The sequence below is a fragment of the Canis lupus genome, chromosome 7 (assembly GCF_011100685.1).
Source record: "Canis lupus familiaris isolate Mischka breed German Shepherd chromosome 7, alternate assembly UU_Cfam_GSD_1.0, whole genome shotgun sequence".
NCBI lineage: Eukaryota > Metazoa > Chordata > Mammalia > Carnivora > Canidae > Canis > Canis lupus.
The window spans coordinates 17,793,060-17,812,925 of record NC_049228.1 but is presented as its reverse complement, the minus strand read 5'-3'; the positions used below and the strand labels follow the sequence as shown (position 1 = coordinate 17,812,925).

The 19,866-nt window shown below is 37.7% G+C and overlaps 1 protein-coding gene across 4 annotated transcripts in view; it reads left to right on the top strand.

The window, feature by feature from the left end:
• The window catches only part of EDEM3 (ER degradation enhancing alpha-mannosidase like protein 3), a 70,001-nt gene extending 59,608 nt beyond the window's left edge, over positions 1-10,393 (top strand). For 2 of the 4 annotated variants that reach the window (XM_038542288.1, XM_038542289.1), the window contains exons 19-21: positions 1,269-1,454; positions 2,731-2,778; positions 8,655-10,393. In XM_038542288.1, the coding sequence (XP_038398216.1) occupies positions 1,269-1,454; positions 2,731-2,778; positions 8,655-9,064 (644 nt within the window). In that variant the 3' untranslated portion in view covers positions 9,065-10,393. The remainder of the gene's footprint in view (positions 1-1,268; positions 1,455-2,730; positions 2,779-8,654) is intronic. The other 2 variants (XM_038542290.1, XM_038542291.1) reach the window with 1 other exon arrangement.
• Positions 10,394-19,866: the final 9,473 nt, after the last annotated feature.

Genomic DNA, 19,866 nt, shown 5'->3' with positions numbered 1-19,866 from the left:
ATGTTTTTTGTTTCTGACCAAGTATTTTGTTTGGTTTTGCTGGTTTTCATTGTATATAAACGAGCAAATTAGGGCTTAGTTGTTTTATCCCAAGGACTAAAAGTAAAAATTATCTTAGAATAATCATTTGGCTGCAAGAGACTATAATTGATTTAAGATGGTTTAAGAAGGGAGGTTTGTTTCTACATGGAACCAGATTATTTTAATTGAATGCAAGAATAAGAAGTTCAGCTGAGCAAAAATCATCAGTAACCATGATAGCGTTTTTCACATCTTTCTCATCTCTGGGTTTTTCTACTGTCTTCTTGACATCTCTTTGCAGTTCTGCTTCATTCTCCAGCTTGTCACCAACTTGCTCCCTCTCTGCTCATTAGTTCCAAAAAGGTCACCCTAAACTTGCAGCCTCAGCCAATGAGTCTGTCACCTTACTAGGTCACCATCCACTGCTAACTGAAACAACCCTGTGTGCCACTTCCAGGTCCTCCAGAGAGACTGAGAGTCAGGTGGCCATGCTTTGTCCAATCAGTTATCACTAAGGAGGCAGGTCCTATGTGGTATTCTCCACTTAACAGGACCCATCAGAATAAGCTCTCTGAGAAGGGACAGGCGGGCTTCATCTGGCACGTGCAATTAGAGGTGGGCATGACTGGCCCACCCAGGAAAATAGTATTTAGCCTCCCTACTGCAGTTACCTCAGCGGTGTAAAGTAAAAGTAGTAGTCACCTCAACTTGCAGAGGAAAAACCACAGTCATCCTCCTTCTTTGTGAACCATATGTAAACAGTAACTATCAATTAGTAGTTTGGTAAATGCCATTAAAGGAATTCTTAAACAACAATAAATTTCATTCATAGTCCTGTTACTATAATCCAAGTCTTTGAATGTTTCTACTTCTAGGCTTTTTCATAAGCATATGGAAGTTCATAGTCATAGAATTTTCTGTTCTACTTTTTTAATGTAATAATAATATTCTGTTTTTCTGTATGTTCCATCAAGCAGTTAGTTATAATTTATAATAGTTCACAGTTCACAATTATAAATGTCTGGTAAACCACTTTAGACATAAATCATTTGCTTCTTTTGAGTTCTTTCCTCAGGATAAATGAGAATTCTAGGAGTGGAATTAGTGAGCTCCAAAAGTATGTTCATTTTTATGACTCTTGATGCATAAAATAAATGCTGCCAACAGGGAAAAATAGTAAAGATTGGTCTATAAATCTTTTTAATGGACAGATATTTTTATGTTTGCTGTATTCATTTTCTGGCTAGATGACAATGAGGGGAGCAGCAGTGATACTGCCCCTCTGTTCCAGATGGCAGGTGATGGAAAAGACACAGACGACATCAAGATCCCCATGCTATTCTTATTCAGTAAAGAAGGAAGTATCATATTGGATGCCATCCGGGAATATGAGGAGGTGGAAGTACTCCTTTCTGACAAAGCAAAAGATAGAGGTAGGATTAAAAAAAAAATTGTGTGTGTTTTTTTAATACAGCATTCATTTTACTCCTTTGATAACAAAAATGGATTACAAAAAGTTACTTTCGGTTCACTGGTAAAACAGAAGATGGTTTCAAAATATAGTTTTCTTTTGGAAATAAAGGTTATAAAACATTTATTTTGCTTTGCTGACTTAGGATGGTTTTAGAATTATATTTTTTATATGTAATTTATCACTTTTGCTATGGTTCTGACCAGTGATAAAAATACAGCTAATATATCAAGAGAGTTCATTTAAACATCCACAAATATTCACCATTCAATTCTACTGATACTACATCTTACATTTCTTTTACAAAGAATAAAGAGATTATATCAAATGGTATTGTATACAATATAATAGTAGCAGGACACCAATAATCAAATGACCACTGTCTTGGTGAAGGCAGTAAAAATCTAGCAGCTTTATCCACTGAGGTGTAAGTTTATCACATAGGGATTTATAAGTTACAAGAGTTACAACTGGGTGTTGCCTGAAGACCAGGGTAGCATGCCTTAATTCATGACAATATATAATCTTCTCTAGGCCAAAATATTTGTTAGTAATTTAAAAGCTGTTGGAAATACAAATTTTCGTACAAATGCAAGGTCTTATTAGTACTCTTACTAGTAAGAGTAGTACTCTGTCTTGGTTTTACAAAGCCCAGGGATAGTGGAGAAGTGAGGGAAAGTGAACCATCAGACATAGACTGCCATCCAACATTTGGGAGCAGTCCTTCTTATCCACTGGAGCCCCTGGAGAGAGAACTGTACTTCTCTCATTACAGGTGTACATGGCTGAAATCTTGGGATTTGTGCAAGGCTGTTGAATCCCTTGGGATGTTTATTTGACAGCTAGGTAGGAAATAGATTCAATTCAGTGTAACTTCCAAGTAAAATAGTAAAAAAAGTTTAGCGATAATCTAGTGCCAGCCAAATCAGTGTTTTGTTGTCTTCTTGTAACATTTTATTCTTCTTTGAGATTCTTTCACATGTCTACTATTTAAGAGCAATGAAGTGAGTAGGATGAATGTAAGGGTGTATAGATGGAAACAGAATTGAAAGGATTTCTGATCTTAAATCCTCCTGTGTTCCTGACTATTTTTTTCCCTGAGTCCTTTTTCTCACTTAGATCTTCTTTCCTACTTATATGCATTTAGGCACTCAAAAACAGGCAAATTATTATTCCATATAACTCTTTAATGCCTTTGCTTTTTTCCCCCCTGTTTTGTGCTACCATTGGAATTTCAGCAGCAATATTAAAAGGTAAAATGATTCCAAGCTACATTATTAATAGTAGTAAGTATCTTGTATTAATAAGCTTTAAATTATATATATATATATATGTCTGTGTATGTGTGTATACACACACATGCATGTACAAATATATAAATATATATAATTTTGTTTCAGTGCATACCATGATAATATCTGGTTTAATGTAATTAGATTATTTTCATGTCAGCTGTCCCACAATAATAATTCTTTATTGATCCTATCATAACAAACCCTATGAATTAAATATCCATAGAATAGATGAATTCACTAGTCCATGTAAGAGTCAGTCTAACAAAGACGTTTTGGCATGTATCACTTTTGATCATTTTTATATGAATATAAAGTTATAAAATATCAGCTTGTTTTAAAAACTCATATGTGTGTAGGGGTGCATGGGATTAGGACTACGAGGTCATAGTAAAGTATGTGCTTCTCACGCCAGAGAAAGAATAAGAGAAAAGATAAATTCTGCTACAGGTAGTCTTCCCCTCCCACCTCATCCATTGAGGATATATCCAAGACCCCTCAGTAGGTGCCTGAAACCGGATAGCATATTGTTCTGTATATATACCATGTTTTCCTATGCATACATACCTCTAATAAAGTTTAATTTATAAGTTAAGTACAATAAAAGGTTAATAACAATAACTTAATAAAATAGAACAGTTACAACAATATGCTTTAATGAGATTTATGTGGCTCTGGTCTTTCTTAAAATATCTTCTTAGACTATACCCATCCTTCTTGTGATGTGAGATGATAAAATGCTATGTGGTGAGATGAAGTGAGGGCAATGATATAGGCATTGTGACCTAGCGTTAGGCTGCTATTGACTTTCTGATGCTGTGTCAGGAGGAGGATCATTTGTTTTCCAACCCCAGTTAACTGTGGGTAACTGAAACATCAGAAAGGGAAACTATGGCAAAGGGGGGAGGAATTACTGTATGAAAAATATAATCTGAACAGTATTCTTTTAAGGACTGTGCAGTAAAAGGGCTTTATTTTAAATGATATATTTTTTAAAGTTTTGCTAGTCTAAATTTAGTAAACTGTGATTCTGTTACAAGTGATCTTTTGACAAATCTAAAAACTCCTCTTTTTGTGTAGCTCTTTCAAGAACTGTACAACTATATTAACAAAATCAATGTAACAAAATTACCAGTGTAATGAAAACTCAATAATAGTTTTATTAAATCAACTACTTGATTCACTTAGGAAAATATCCTAAGAAGTTGATGTCTGTAGTGGTTATCATTAATTTATCCTGTGCCATTACTGCATGCCCCATTGTTTTATTTCTGCATCAGCATCAGCTAGTGCATTCTTTACAAGCATAGATTCCAGAGTCTTACTCCAGAATATTAAATCAGACACTCTGAAGGCAGGGGTCCAGAATCTGAAATTGTAAACAAGCATCCCAGGTGAATGCATCAGCTACACTTTGAGAAGCACTGAACAACATGAAGAAGGCATCTCTCTCTATCTCTCTCTCTTTTTTTTTTAATTTCCCAGATATGTATGAACCATATTATACCATCAAGGGTACTAGGATTATGTAATATAATTAGCATCCTTAAAATCAGAACAGTAATATGCCCTCCAGATTGCCTTTTAAAAATCTCAGTCCACAAATACATACTTCCTTTATAAAGTTACACAGTTTTCATAGAGCAGTTCTTCCCACATAATTGATACAGAAAATAGAAGCCCCAGAACAAGCCCCCCACTTCCACTCTCACCTTCTTATTCAGACGATAAGTCTCAGCCATTAATACAGAAATATCTGCAGTAGTCCTATCTGCTAGCAAAAATGTTCAGATATCTTACTACACATTCTTCTTCAGAAGTCAAGCATTAGTAATTTATCATGTGGAAATGTTGCTTCCTCAGGTCAAACCAGTCATACTTCTAAAAGTTGAGCTCTTCACAGAAGTTTTATTATCCTGTCTCTCATGTGTCCTGTCTTTTCAAATTTCAAGAATTATTCTAACCCTGTGCTCACCAACAAAGACACAGTGCTGTTGCGTTTAGATCCAAATTTAGTTAATTTAAGTTTATAATTAAGGGTCAATTTCCTTTTCTCAATAGTATTTTCAAGGGGAAAAGAATCATCATTTTAAAGTTTTCATACATTATCATGCTTGCAGTTTACAGTATAGGCCTATGGTGCCTTGAGAGCTGTAGACAGACGTTTTCAGGGTTACTCCTGTATTTATATCTACCTAATAAAGAGGTAGACAGAGAAAATGAGGGAAATAAAAGTCCCATGGTTTGAACTGCTATTTAAGTCTAGCAGTGTTATTTTTCCTAAGATTTGCCCTCACTGAACTTGACTGGGGTCAATCTGCCTCTAAAGTTGAACTGCAAAATTTAGCATGTATGCAGAAGACCTCTTTGCCTGGAAAGGAGCATCTGAAAAATTCTTAAGCCAAATTGATACCTGTACCCCTTCTACAACCTGGCATGTTTTCTTGTGCATTTTTGTGTTTGCATATCTCTTCCCTTTACTGAAATGCTTATCAATCCCTATCCCCACTCCCATGGCCCATTTCCTCTTTGAGGACATGTAGCCATCTTACATATCCAGTTTAAACACCATATTTTGTGGAATTTTCTCTTACTCTCCTAAGTAAAATTTAAGGGTGTCTTTTAAAAAAAGATTTACTAATTTTAGAGAGTGAGGGGGGTGCAGAGGGAGAAGGAAGGAGAGTCTTAAGCAGACTCTGCGCTGAGCACAGAGCCCAACATGGGGCTTGATCTCAGGACCTTGAGATCACGACCTTGAGCCAAAACCAAGAGTCGGGTGCTCAACCAACTGCGGCACCCAGGTGCCCCAAGGGTCTTTTTAATATAGTTCTACTTTGACATTCATTATATCCTGCTTCTTTACCTGCTCTCATCTCTATAATCCTTGCTTTCAACAAATGCTGGCTGTACAGATGAATGAATGAATGTAGAACGTCCAGTCTCTTAAGTCTTTGCCAAGGCTCCCCTGTCCTATTATTATTACTATTATTATTATTATTATTATTAAAATATTTTTAAAAATTTATTCATGAGAGACACACACACACACAGAGAGAGAGAGAGAGAGAGGCAGAGACAGGCAGAGGGAGAAGCAGGCTCCATGCCCAATACGGGACTCGATCCCGGGACTCTGGGATCACGCCCTGAGCTGAAGGCAGGTGTTTAACCGTTGAGCCACCCAGGCATCCCTGTCCTTTTATTATTAAAACTTAATAATTTTCTTGTCTTTTTATCTTGAGACTTTTTTCCATTCTTGTTTTGCTTCCTGTGTTTCTAATACACCATTCCTGAATTTAATGATGTAGTTGTTAATGCTCTAAGGACTATGATACTCCATACTGGGTGCTAACCCACACCTTAGAATAAAGATGTGAAGCAGTGTGGCACACTCTAACTCCTTCCTTGCTTTTGTTTCTCTATCATCTTTATTTTCCTGATTGCTGCCTCTTTGCTATATATCAGATAGTCTTAGTATCTCCTCTGTCTCCAGACTTGCTCTTCTTTTCCACTAATCTGTTTACTCCTATGCCAATAATAAAAGTTGGCTGTTTTGAGTGCATTTTGTTACCTGATAAGGCAACTCTCTTCTCACTCTTTTCAAAACTTTTTGACTTTTCTTTGATATATAGTCTTCCATAGGAACTTCTGAATAGTTCTGTCTCACCCCAAAAGAAAACAAGACAAGTAGAAATGGGGTTCATTTTGGAATTGTGTGGTTATATGCTTTACATATAAATAGGAAACTTTTGTTAAATATTAAGGCTTGCCATGCAGAAACATACACTTATCTGTAAATGTCATCAGATCTTGTTTTGTTTTCTTTTTTTATACAAATTATTATTTTTAAGATTTTATTTACTTATTCATGAGAGATAGAGAGACAGGCAGAGACACAGGCAGAGGAAAAAGTAGGCTCCCTGCAAGGAGCCCGATGTGGGACTCGATCTGGGCACTCTGGGATCACACCCTGAGCAGACACTCAACCGCTGAGCCACCCAGGTGTCCCTTGTTTTATGTTTTCATTGAAATTTTATGGTATTAAGTAATGTAGGTCTTGTACCTTCCATAATGTAATTGTTTTAGTTTTTATGTTTATTATGAAAAAGGTACTTAATTTTATTTCTAACCAGTTGTTACTATAGAGAGGTTATTTTCTTGTCTTACTTTTACACTCTTTATCAAGTTCCTTTATCATATTAATGGTATTTTAAAAAATTAACAGTTGCTTTGAGTTTAAGTATATACGACACAGTCTGAAAATAAAATTTGATCTATTCTTTTCCTATATTTACACGGACTCTTCTTTTTTCTTATCCTATTATATAGTAGCTAGATTTCCAAAATAATATTACATAATATATGTCTCTAGGGTAATTTTTTGCCAAAAGCACGATTTTTATTACTAGATGAGACAGTACTACATACACCTTTTCCTATACTTCCTAACTAGATTAATACAATCTAGAAGAAAACTTGAAGGTTTTTCTTTTTGTTCTCCCTTGAACTTAGAATAGCCTAGTGTAAATGAATGTGAAGCAGCCAGCTCCTGCTCTCTCTTCTTTGGTCCCCACAATGGCCTTCCTAATTGTTGAATTAAAGTATACCTTTTCCACAACCTAGAAGAGAAAGAGAATGTGGGGACTCCCCCAGCCCCCAAGAATTTGTACTTCCCTAGTCAGGTAATCCTACTTAACCAGGGTATACATAAATGCCCCTGTTTGTACCTTCCTGCATGCCTGTTTCCTTTAGCTTTTCTAGTTTTAGGATATGTCCATCTCCCCTTCCTTCTTTGGCTAATTATGTTTTAAATCTCAGCTCAAGTGTCACTTTCTGAAGTAAAACCTCAACTGTCCTTATTCTTTCCTATTCCCTGTAAGCTTTCCTAGCAATGTAAAACATGTTACAGTTAGAGCTGTCTATTTATTTTTTGTGATTATTTGTAAATGGTTTCCCCAACTGGACTAAAAGATCTGTAAAGGTAGGACTGGTGTTTGGTTTTGCCTCATTTATCCCTAGCACTTTGTACAGTGCCTGCCACACAGAGAGAGGACACTCAGGACCTATTTGCTGACTACTGCCTACAGAGACAGAGGAGGATGTGGCGCATCATTGCAATGCATCATTGCGATGCGTGTGCTTTCTTGCAGGAACCCTAAGTAGAATGCCTTTAGTGGTTTCACTGTATATTCATTACAAGAGGTTTAGCCTACTATTCAGCCTTCCAGTGGATTTTAAAATGATATCTTATAATTTATAGACCTACAATAACAAATACAAGTTTTGTAAATAATCTCAGTTCTTACTTGTCTTTATGAAAATATTTTATCTAACCATATTAATACCCTCAGATCATCCAAAATTTTGTATTATTGGCATTTTCATGGCTTACTGAGTGGGAATTGCCCCTTTTAAAAGAATATTGTCTTAAAATATAGTGATGATAGTGTTGTTTAAAATTTATTCTATTTCATATGTTCTCATGTACCAGCTTTTTTGAATTTAGATATTTAATAATAAATTTTAGACATATAGTGTAAATTTATATGCACTTTAGTAATATTATTTAGTGTATTTCTTGGCGTTTACTAATCCCGTTGAAGGCATTGAAACAGTTATTAGAGTAATTCCTTTCAGTTTGGAAGAACATTTATTTTGTACTGTCACATTTTACAAAATGCATATACAGGAAAAATGTGATTACATTTTGTAAGGCTTTTACTCTTCAGCATTAGTGTTCACTGTTCTGTGTTAACATGCTTTTCTTTCTCTTTTATTTCTTCATTTTATTGCAAAAACCAGTATGCTCTTAGCTACAATAGTAAATATTTTGAGTGGGAAAGTAGCATGAAGCTTATTTCTTTCATATACAGATCCTGAAATGGAAAATGAAGAACAACCATCCTCTGAAAATGATTCTCAGAATCAGAGTGCTGAACAGATTACATCAAGTTCTCAGGAGGTTGATTTGGTGGATCAAGAGTCTCCTGAGGAAAGTTCTCTAAACTCACAACCAGAATCATCATCTCCAACAGATACAGACAATGCTGCAAGTGTTTCTGCTTCTGAACAGAATTCTAACCCCGTAGAAAACCATGAGACTACAAGTCTTGATGGTGAATGTACAGATTTAGATAACCAACTTCAAGAACAATCAGAAACCGAAGAAGATTCCAATCCTAATGTTAGCTGGGGTAAAAAGGTCCAGCCTATAGACTCCATATTAGCAGACTGGAATGAAGATATAGAAGCATTTGAAATGATGGAGAAAGACGAACTATGACTCACTAAAAAATCTGATGGTAGGTATTTAAAAAGAAGAGGCAAACTGTGGTTCACAGACACCCTGAAACTAAGCAGGCTCTCTAATGGGAGTCTTTAAGTATGGTGATGAGCAACCACGTTCTGACTGAGATAGTTATAGGAATCTGGAGCATGCTGTGTTAGAACTGACCTTGCTTAAAACTGTCCCATCCAAAATGGAAACTCACAGTCCCTCCCCAACCCCGATCCCCACCCCATGACAGCATCGCACCACCCTGCAAGCACCTCAGGCCAGGAAAAAGATTGCTGGGCATTCCTAGGAACCAGATTTCTGCAGTCTCTGGGTAGACAAGAAACAAATTCAGTTAATAGTAGAGTGGAAAATAGAAATTTGTATAGCTTTCTAATTAAAGGAAGCTCGGCTTTCTTGGTTTGGGTGTTAGAGGCTCTTTTGGGGAAAGACAAGTGAGTATTGTAGACATTCTGGTTATGCTGCCTTCACAGAAACACTCAAAGTGACCTAAGTGGTTATGAAGCAAATACATTTATGGTGAAGACAGCCTTTGCTCATCACTTTCACTTGCTTCATTGTGTAACAAATGATCAAGATGACTTGATTTTTTTCTCTCTTAACAATGTCCTTTTCATTTAAACCAAAGGTGAAGCCAGTATACTTTCTCAGTGAGTTCTCTGCATAAAGGTTAATCATTGGGACCAGGTAAAAAGGTCATATAATATATTATGGAAATTGGTTACTTAATACTTAAGAAAAATGGAACAAGGGAGAAACTATAATGTAATATGAACTTGCCATTGGGCCTTCCGTAGGGAAAGCCGTGACTACTCTGAAATGGAACTTAAAGTTCTATCCTTGTCGGGTAAATTATAAATCTTTTCCAGTTCATTTCTCTTAGAGGTAATTACCTCTAGCCATCAGCCTTACTCCATCCCATGTTTAGTATGCAATTTGAGCCACAAGGGCCATATCGCCAAGAGCTGAATACATTTTGTTCCATTTTTCTATCTTAGGGAGCCATAATAAAACTGTGGTAGTGATCTAAAAATCCTAGGGAAACTACTATTTTTCTTCTTTGAAACTATGGTTTCTAAAGTTGCACCTGAGTCTGTCACATTTTCTGTTGAATCATGGTTTTTAAGGTTTGTTTAAAAGAATTTTTTTAACAGATATTCCTTCTGATATGGACTTGAAAATTAATCTATGGTAACCTGTGTAAGAAACTTACACAGTAGCAACTAACATATAGCCATACAGCGGAATGAGAATTTAGTTTCCTTTTTTGGGTTGGGGGGGGTGGTGGTTGGCAGTCTGGTGCTGGCCTCATTTAAGTTTTATTTTTTTTTTATTTATTTTTTTTTTTTCTCATTTAAGTTTTAAAAACTGTTGTTGATATCCTGTAGACAGCCCTGTAGTTGAAATCATGGTTTTACTCATTTTTATTTATTTTTTAAACTTACCTAAATCAGTTCTAAAGGAGTATTTGTGAGACTTAATTTTCTTTCTCTTTACCATGACATTACATAATAATCTTTTCTTAAAACACAGTTTTGAGGTACTGATGAACTTAAACTGTATATGGAGCTGTTGAAAGAACAGTGCTGTATTGTAGTTATGTATATTCATGTACAGTATGTCTTAGATCCCAGGTAAACATATTCTTTTATAAGAAGATAAATAGCTGCTTTCAAAAATTCCAGCTAAATGTAATTGGGTCAGTGAGTAATAAAACTAATAGAGAATTCACTTTTTTGGGGGGGAGGGATGGGGAAGAGTAGTATTATAAGACCTTTATTGGCCCTTAATTAAACCTGACACTAAAATGGATATTTTAGTCTTTCTGCATGTGAAATTTGGTGTAAGAAGATAGAACTATAATACATACAGTATATGGAAGGATAGACATAGTGCTTTGTTCATACTAATTGCAAAGCTGCCAAAATAGCTGAAGCTTAATTACTTGACTTGCCTTGATTTATAGGACTGGGGCTTGGAGAAAAGGAGCAGATGTTCCTCTAAGACTTTTATTACAGAAGCCTTATATACATTGATTTGATTTTGTATTTGTAGCTCAGAGCCATTGTTGTCTAAACCCAACTTTTCTAAGTTAACAACAACACAATTTTTTCCCCCAGCAAAGACCTCATGGTATACAGAGCCAGCTCACTCTCCCTGCCTTTGGCCATTAGGGGGAGTTGTTGCCATTCATTAAAGTCTAGAAGCAAATTGTTAACTTTTTTAGAGAACTGAATCCTTTAAAAAAAAAAAAAAAAAAGGAAAAAAATTAAACAAATTATACTTAACACCCAGAAGGGATCATACTTAGTTTTTTCCCTAGTTAAGAAGGTATAATGTTCAGCTTCAAAACTCCCAGCATTATCATTAACTCCACATTCTTACTCGACATACTGCCATGAAGTTGCTTTTGAGTTCATTAAAAAATTCCAACAGCATTAGGTGTTTTTTTTTTTAATGTTTTGTTTTTTAAATACCTTTGATAGACATTTTATTTACTTCCTAAATATTCAGGGGACTCTGTGAGACCTTGAATTTTAGAAACATCTGGTCTACCTCAGTTAAATGTTGACTGCATAGAAACAGAGCTGAAGTGATCACCACAGCCATAAAAATTGTTTGACTAAGAAGGATTTATACAATGTTTACAAACCTGGAATCAAGTAAGGATTTTATCTGAAAGTGAAAAGTTAGATATTAGAGTAAGTATTTAATTCAGGTATTTTCAAGTTTTAAACTTAGCTTGTTTACCTACTAAAAAATAGCTGTAGTTTTTTCTGCTTATGAAAATCCATTGAAATGATACATCCTAATTTGCAATAACTTTCCCATAAAGTTGTAGGTATAACAGAATTGTAATTTACTGGATATGTTTAGGATGGGATATTTTGTTGGGTAGGGTTTTTTTTTTTTTCTTCTTCTTTTTAACCTTTAATAGGCTTCCAACAAGAGTACAATTGTTTCAGAACAAATTGTTTTTTGACATTATTCTTTTCCCTTTTCCTTCACAGTATTAGAGAGTAAAATGAAAAATTGTGCACTTTCTGGTTTTAATTTCTAATATAATTATTCTTTTGAGAATTTTTTAAAAATTTAAATTACCATCAATGCCCTTTTTACAGTAAAACCAGCATTTGTTCTCTTACCAAACCCCATGCCAGATTCATCATAAAGGAAGCTCAGCATAAGTAAGTCAGATAGTGCTTATAATTTGGGAGGTAGGGGTGGGGGGAGCTGATTTAGTAAATATTCCAACCGGTCGTTTTATGCACAAGGCTTCAGTCAGAACATAGAAAAAAAAAAACATTCTGTGAATGAAATATTGTATGTTCAGATTTTATAAAAGACATTTTTAAAAGCCCAATTTACAGCCGTATATTTTCTTATGATGTAATTTATGAAAAAGATGTCTGTACTAACAGGTGCTGTAACACTACTGTTGTTGGATTTTATTGTTTGGTGATAAATGTATACAATATTTCTAAGGGAAACTATGTACTGTGATGTAAAAGTCTGGGCAAAATGTATATAATCCTTGTATATAATTGTGTATTTGATTATAATTACTGATTGTAAAGATTTAATAAAATATGTAAATATTCTGGTCTAGTTTTAATTTGGGTTTTTAGCATCAATGTGCCTATCTTCATACTTTGGTATCTTTAAAAATTTTTTTTTCACCGGTCTGTCTTCCCTTTAATTTTTATTTTACCCCATAGGAGTAAATCTGGGGACAATTTAGGGTACAGAAATAAACATTGAAGAGTTCCACAACTCAAATAGTGCCAGGGACCCTCAGAGCAGAGACAGTTAATAATTCACAGTGTCAATATTGATAACATGTTTATGTTTTGAGTTTACTGAATAAAATAAATTCTTTTGATGTCATCATCCAAAGTAATCCGAACCTCTCCTATTAATTCCAGTGAGGTTATTTCCTTTTATTTTTTTTTATCTTTAAAAGATTTTATTTATTTATTTGACAGAGAACACAAGCAGGGGGGAACGGCAGAGGGAGAGGAAGAAGCAGGCTTCTGAGCAGGGAGCTCTGATGGATGCAGGGATCATGACCTGAGATCATGACCTGATCCAAAAAAGCGGACGCTTAACTGACTGAGCCACCCAGGCACCCCCCAGCAAGGCTACTTCCTTTTAGCAGCCACTTTCAGATACTGTGATACTGTACTTTTATCCGTACTGTTCCAGAGTTTGTGAGCACAGACATCTTGAAAAGCCTAATTGTAATCACTATTACCTATTGATAATTGCTTTCTTTAAAGATGAGCAAATTAAGACCTGAAGTTCTAAGCGTCTCACTCAAAGTCCCACATTTGGTGACTGGGCAATGGGATAAGAGCCCTGGTCTATTTCCTGAGCCGATGCTCCTTTCAGGGTACCTTCTCCCTTTCTCTGTCCTTACCCCTTCTCCCACCCCCATTACAGTTTCGGCTCACCTTTTGCTCAGCCATTACCTTCCCACTTGACCACTTTCTCCCCATTTGGGATTGAACTTTAGAAATGGTAGCAGCCATTCTCAGGTTCTCAGTACATTAATTCTTGTGTCAGCATACCTCCATTCACTGAGGACAATGCACTACTATTTCAGGAAAAGTTTAAAGGATCTAACAGCATCTCTTGGAAGATCTTGGAAGGGGAGGTTGCCTTTCTTTCCTGGGTAAAGCAAACTTAAGAGGTCTCTACTAAGAGAAGCTAAGTATTTTAAGGGTTGAGAATCGTGTCAGCATTTACCTGCTAGTAACATTTATAGTTCCCAAAGCTTGGCTCTTGATTTACTCTAAGCCTCAAGGTCTGTAGTGTTCATCTAGAGTGAAGAAGTAAATGGGGGCGGCCACTGATAGACCCTTGGGGATTCTTTTAATTCATAAAAGAAAGTCCTCATTGTCTCAGATGACAGAGATGCTTAAGTTAGTGGCAAGACGGAGTATAATGCTAAAGGAAGAAAAAGCTAGGACTGTGTATATATGATCTCTGTTGTATACGTAAAGAGAGATTCATTTATTCAACAAAGACTTAGCACCTCCTGTGTGCTAGGCATTGTCTGGGGCGTGGGCAACACATAGTGAAAAAGAGAGGAAATAAATACGATGATGAGTTTATGAAGAAAAAGAACTTACAGTGAGAGGATGGTGATGGAAATCAGCATGGCGTAGAATTCCTTTGTAAATAACCAAAATATTATCCGTGGTTATCTCTGGATTATAAGGCGAATTCTATGTCTTTCCTTGTAACTTTCTGAGCTTTCATAAGTTTCCAAAACAAGCATTATAATTTGAAGAATAAAAACCATCCAGGTCACTTAGAGAATAAAAGGGAGAAAGAAAAAAAAACCAGAACCCACCTGTACTTTGCTTTTGCACAACTCAACAAGTCCCTGTGTTCCAGAAAGTTCTCGTGGACATAAGCAGTGGAGGGGACAGCAGAATACACCACCCCAAAATATGCCACATTGGCAAATTGATTTATTTTATTTTGAATTAAAGTTACTTTAAGAAATAGCCAGTGCAAAAAGGGTACTCTGACCTTCCTTTGTGCCCATGAAAAGAAGAAATAAATCTCCCATGTGAAAGGAACCCTCCCTGTACCAGGAGGCTAGAAGGCATCCTTATTACCAGAAAGGGAATTTAGGGTCGAGAGGGTTGTCAAACAAACGTTGTTACTTGTTCACTAATTTCCTACACCGAGTCCAAACTCTTTTTGTCTTGCTAATTCTTCACAAACATATTACTTCCTTGTCTAAAAGGTATAAAAAAGCTGCCTGCTTTGGTCACTTATTTGAGTCTCATATTTTTATGGGTTCCTGTTCATACCAAATTTAATTTGCTTTTCTCTTGCCAATCTGTCTTATGTCAAGTTAATTATTAGACCAGCCAAAGAACCCAGAAGGGAAGAAAGGCTTCTCTCCTCTAAAGCAGCAGATAGCTGGGACTCCAAAGGTTTATCAGGAGGGGTGTGTGGACCAGAGAGGAGAAGAGGATCTAAAACAGGGCCCTGAGATTGTTGGCATTTAAAGCACTGGAGAAAAGGCTTGTATAAAACAAGAATGAAAGGGGGCAGGTGGAGAGGAAGGAGGAAAATGAGGACAGGGTAGTGTTACAAAAACCAGAAGAGATTTTTTCAAGGAGAAAACTGGGAAATATCTGAAACCCCCAAAGAACTGGTGCCAGCAAACTTGCTACGGAAGAATATAGGTTCAGTGTAACCTTATTGTCTAGTCTTTGAGAAAATCCAGAAAACTAGGTGAAATCTCATCTTAAACACCGTTCAGGTTGAAACATATCACAACAAAGGCCTCCAGTTTGCAACCTCTGAGCTGGCAGGTCCTTAACCTCCAAATGTCAATGTGGGAAGAAGACTCCTTCATGTTCAGGATACCATTCAGCAAGCTCTAGTTCTAGATTTATTATGTACACCTCCTCCAACTGTTGAGATTTTCTGGCTTTCCGTCCCAAATGGTGATTATGGGGCTTTCCAAACAGAGATTACTGGTTTAATTAGGCAGTTCAATGGGGGTGGGGGGTGGGGGTGGGAAACCCTCATCCATTCTCCTTCCTACAATTCTAATGTCAACCATTGACACCTTTGACCTGAGGCAGCGGAAGTTCCTCTTCTCTCTCTCTTTTTTTTTTTTAATATCTTGTCATGTACTTGCACTTTTTTTTTTTTTTTAAAGATTTTATTTGTTTATTCATGAGAGAGACAGAGGCAGAGACAGAGGGAGAAGCAGGCTCCCCACAAGGAGCCTGATGTGGGACTCGATTCCAGATTCCCGAATCAGGATGTGAGCTGAAGGCAGACGCTCAATAGCTGAGCCATCCAGGCGTCCCGGAAGTTCCTCTTCTGAATCCAGTTTAGATTTCCACTCCATCAACTGGTCTGGCTGGAATACTGACTCAGCTTCACCCCAGCTGCTTCCCTCTGTGGTTCCTGGGGGTTCCCTGACTCCCAGCCAGGATACATCTCTAAGCCTCCACTCAGCCCTACAGTATTTCCTTCAAGTTCCTGCAATGATCCACGAGGACTGGTCCCGTCAGCTCTCCATTCACAGGCAATGTGACAACTAATGCTCTCTCCACTGACCTGATAATAAAAAGAGCTGCCATTTTTTGAGTCCTCACCAGACACAGATATATATACTAGACACTCTCTATCGATGAGTCCTTATCCATATGACCACCTCATGAGATGGCTATAATTTCATTCTACAGATCAGTAAAAATAAGATTCAGCAAAGTTGACTGGCTTGCCAAAAGGTACAAAGCCAGTTAGATGGGCATGGAATTTGAGTCTAGATTAATCTAAATCAGATTACTACACAGGCTGCCTTTCCTAACTATGCACAGAGATCCATTTGAACCGAGTGTAATATGGCTGCTAAACAAGCCTGCACCAGAGATGCCTATCAACAATGTCCTACTGTCAGCCCGCCAGCCACCAAAGGAATCTGGGAATTGAAGGTATTTTGCACTTACCAAAGAGGTGGGAATAGGAGAATGGACTGCTCTCAGGTTCAAGCCTTATGGTCTCTGAGCTAGAAGATATTTATTGGAAACCCTTCAAAAACACCAGGGGAGGGATCCCTGGGTGGCACAGCGGTTTAGCGCCTGCCTTTGGCCCAGGGCGCGAGCCTGGAGACCCCGGATCGAATCCCATGTCGGGCTCCTGGTGCATGAAGCCTGCTTCTCCCTCTGCCTGTGTCTCTGCCTCTCTCTCTCTCTATCTGTGTGTGTGTGACTATCATAAATAAATAAAAATTAAAAAAAAAAAACAAAACACCAGGGGAGATAGGTCTCCCTCTTTCCAAGGCAACTACAGTTTCTCCGATCTTTGGTTCAAACACATTACCATCTCTGGTCAGAATGACCAGATCTTGGAGATATCCATAAACCATACCAAAGAAAAACCACACGAGTGGGATTATCAGCTTATCACTGGACTGGGAGCCCCGAGAGAAAACAGAAAAGTTTGGTCTATTCATCTTTTCCTCACTTATACCAGTACCTGGCTCTTCAAAGGCCCTCACTACATTTCTGGAGTGAACTGAATGAAATACCCGGTTTTGAACGAATGGACAAATGAAAGAGCTAGGACTTGCAATCACTGAGAAATGTCAAAGAAATGACATAACGGCTTTGAAGACAGTGGTACAAAGATAATCCTCAACTATTTTTTTGTTGGAAGTAGACATTGTAGGGAATACAACTCAAGTAGTTATCTCAGAGTTTTAGGGCTGAAAGAATTCTGTGTCCTTTCCATCACTGATTCTCCTCTTGTTGGACAGAAAAGAAAACAAAAACCAGAGGTAAAAAGTGACCTGACCAAGGTGACACATATTTAGGATTGAGTACCAGTTCAGGTTCTGAGGCAACTGTTTCAAAGTCTTTCCTTCTGCTTCAGAACCTCAGTACATCCATTTCTCTGCAAGTTAACATTCCGCCAGTGAGATGATTACTAATTTCAGAGCTGCCTCTGAGGTGCCTTTGCAAAATTCCAGGGCTCCATTGAACACACATTAAAAACTACTGGCTTAGATAATTTATTATTTGTTATTTAAACTTTCAGCACGTTCAAGGAAAAGTGTCTTTTAATTCCCTGAAAACTGGCTATTCTCATTGGCAGCATTTATTCTTCTCTTCCTTTCCTGATGAATAAACCCATTAACGAAAGAATACGCTGTGTACTTTCTTTTGTTCTGTTATTCATCTGAATTAATGTGTGTGGGCAAAGCTCAAATGGCGAGACCAAGATACAGATCTTTTGCCTGGTGGGCCCATTTGTGGGTCTCAATCCCAAGGGTTCCCAAGTTTTCTTTGTGGTGAAATGGTTCTCTTTAAACCCAATCACTGAACTGAAACTTCTAAATTTGAAATTCTGAGTAAGATACAGAACTACGATGATAAACAACCTGTTTGTATTTGTATTGGCAAAGCAATAATAGAGAATTCTAGACCAGTGAAGCCAGAGACATCTCATCTTTAGTCAGTATTTTCTAAAGCTCTGTAAAATTCTCTAATAGCTTGCAGTAAAAATGATCACTTATTGGATGCTTACCATATACTTAGAATTTATAAAACCATATGAAACAGGTACTGTTATTATTCATCAAAACATTTTACCAATGAGGAAACTAAATGTTAGCAGTTGGGGTTTTTAACTCAGAGAAACACGCGCTGGCTAAGTAGAGCAGGGTGGTGGGGAGATCCTGAAGAGACAGCATTCTCTGGGAGCCTTCTAGTCATGGCAACAAAGGTTGCTGGGGGAGGGAAGATGTTCTCAGTGTAGAAGTTTCAAATACAGGCTCTGAAGCCAGGCTGCTGAGATTAGAACCCTCGCTCTACCCCTTACTCTATGTGACCTTGACCTAGGTCTCTGTTTCCTCATCTGTAAAGTGGGATTGATAGTAGAACCTATTGTTAGCTATTGTGTAAAGTGCTATGTAAAAGTCCTTTTAAGTCTTCCCCTTGTCCACCACTGCCCCCTGCCCCAGATTGCTGTCCTTGAGCTTCAACTATAAATTTAACTATATGAGCCAGTTCATCACTAGGAGCTTTGACCCTGTGATATGTCCTTGGACTTCTGATGGGTTCAGGTGGAGATATGGGGAAAGTGTCCTAGCAGAAGAAAACAGACCTAATTATCTTGTTCTCTCAAAAGACAGCAGAAAAGTTTCCTTGAAACAATAGGAGCTTTCAAAAGCCATATTTCAGGGAGAAACAAAGAAGTGGCCTGGATTATTTATATAGCTCTTGTGCAACAGGAGACCAGAATAATAAATTAAATCTCAGAATGAAACAAAAGTACACACGAGGGAGCAGGACATGTCCTAAGGACATGGGCTTTTGTCACTACCCCAAGAACTACTAGGGGCATGCCTGCCAAGCCGGGGTGCTCACTAGCTGTCCAACACAATCCCTAAAGCAGCCTCTGAATGACACTGGTAGAAATGAGCCAGGCAACAACCCAAGACGGGAGGGAGGACCTTGGCCACCCAGAATGTGTACTATGGAGAAGGTTGGCAGCGCACTGCCAGAGGGGCTGCACTACAGAGGGCCAGTCTCTTTGCACAGACTCCAAAACTAGAGAAAGAGCCCCAAATGGTCAAGGAATCGTATAGGAACAGGGGTGGAAAGGATAAAAGGAGGGAAGGAAGGAAGGAAGGAAGGAAGGAAGGAAGGAAGGAAGGAATGAAGACGGAAAGGAAGCCGCCGGCCGGTGCACAGACGAGCCCCTGCCCGAAAGTGCCCAGCCCGCCGCCACCGCAAGCACGCCCTCCCGAAGACACCGCCAGCCTACAGCAGACACGACGAAGAGAAAGAAAGAAAGAAAGAAAGAAAGAAAGAAAGAAAGAAAGAAAGAAAGAAAAGAAGAAGGAGAAAGGCAATTGTTTCAATAAAGCCCCCAACTTTACAAGGGAAAAAAATGCAAAGCCACTTTCCTGAGAATCTCATATCACTGTGAAAAAAAGCACATTTCACAACACATCTCCCCAGAAAAAGTAGGGGAAAGTATCTCCTTCGTGTAGCTTTGGGCCACACAGAGCCTTATGGATTCAGGCTGGGACATCACTTTTCTTTGGTTCTTGAGGGTTGCATCTTTTTGTTATTGTTGTTTCTTTATTTCCCCACAATTTTTTCTGTCACATAAAAGAACCCAAATTCCTTCCCAAAGCCTCTCATTCCCAGAACTTGCTTGCGAAGTATCTGATCCTGTAATGCAAAACCACTTGCTTGCCCTGTGACCTTGGCAAGTTACCTAACTTCGCTGGGACTTGG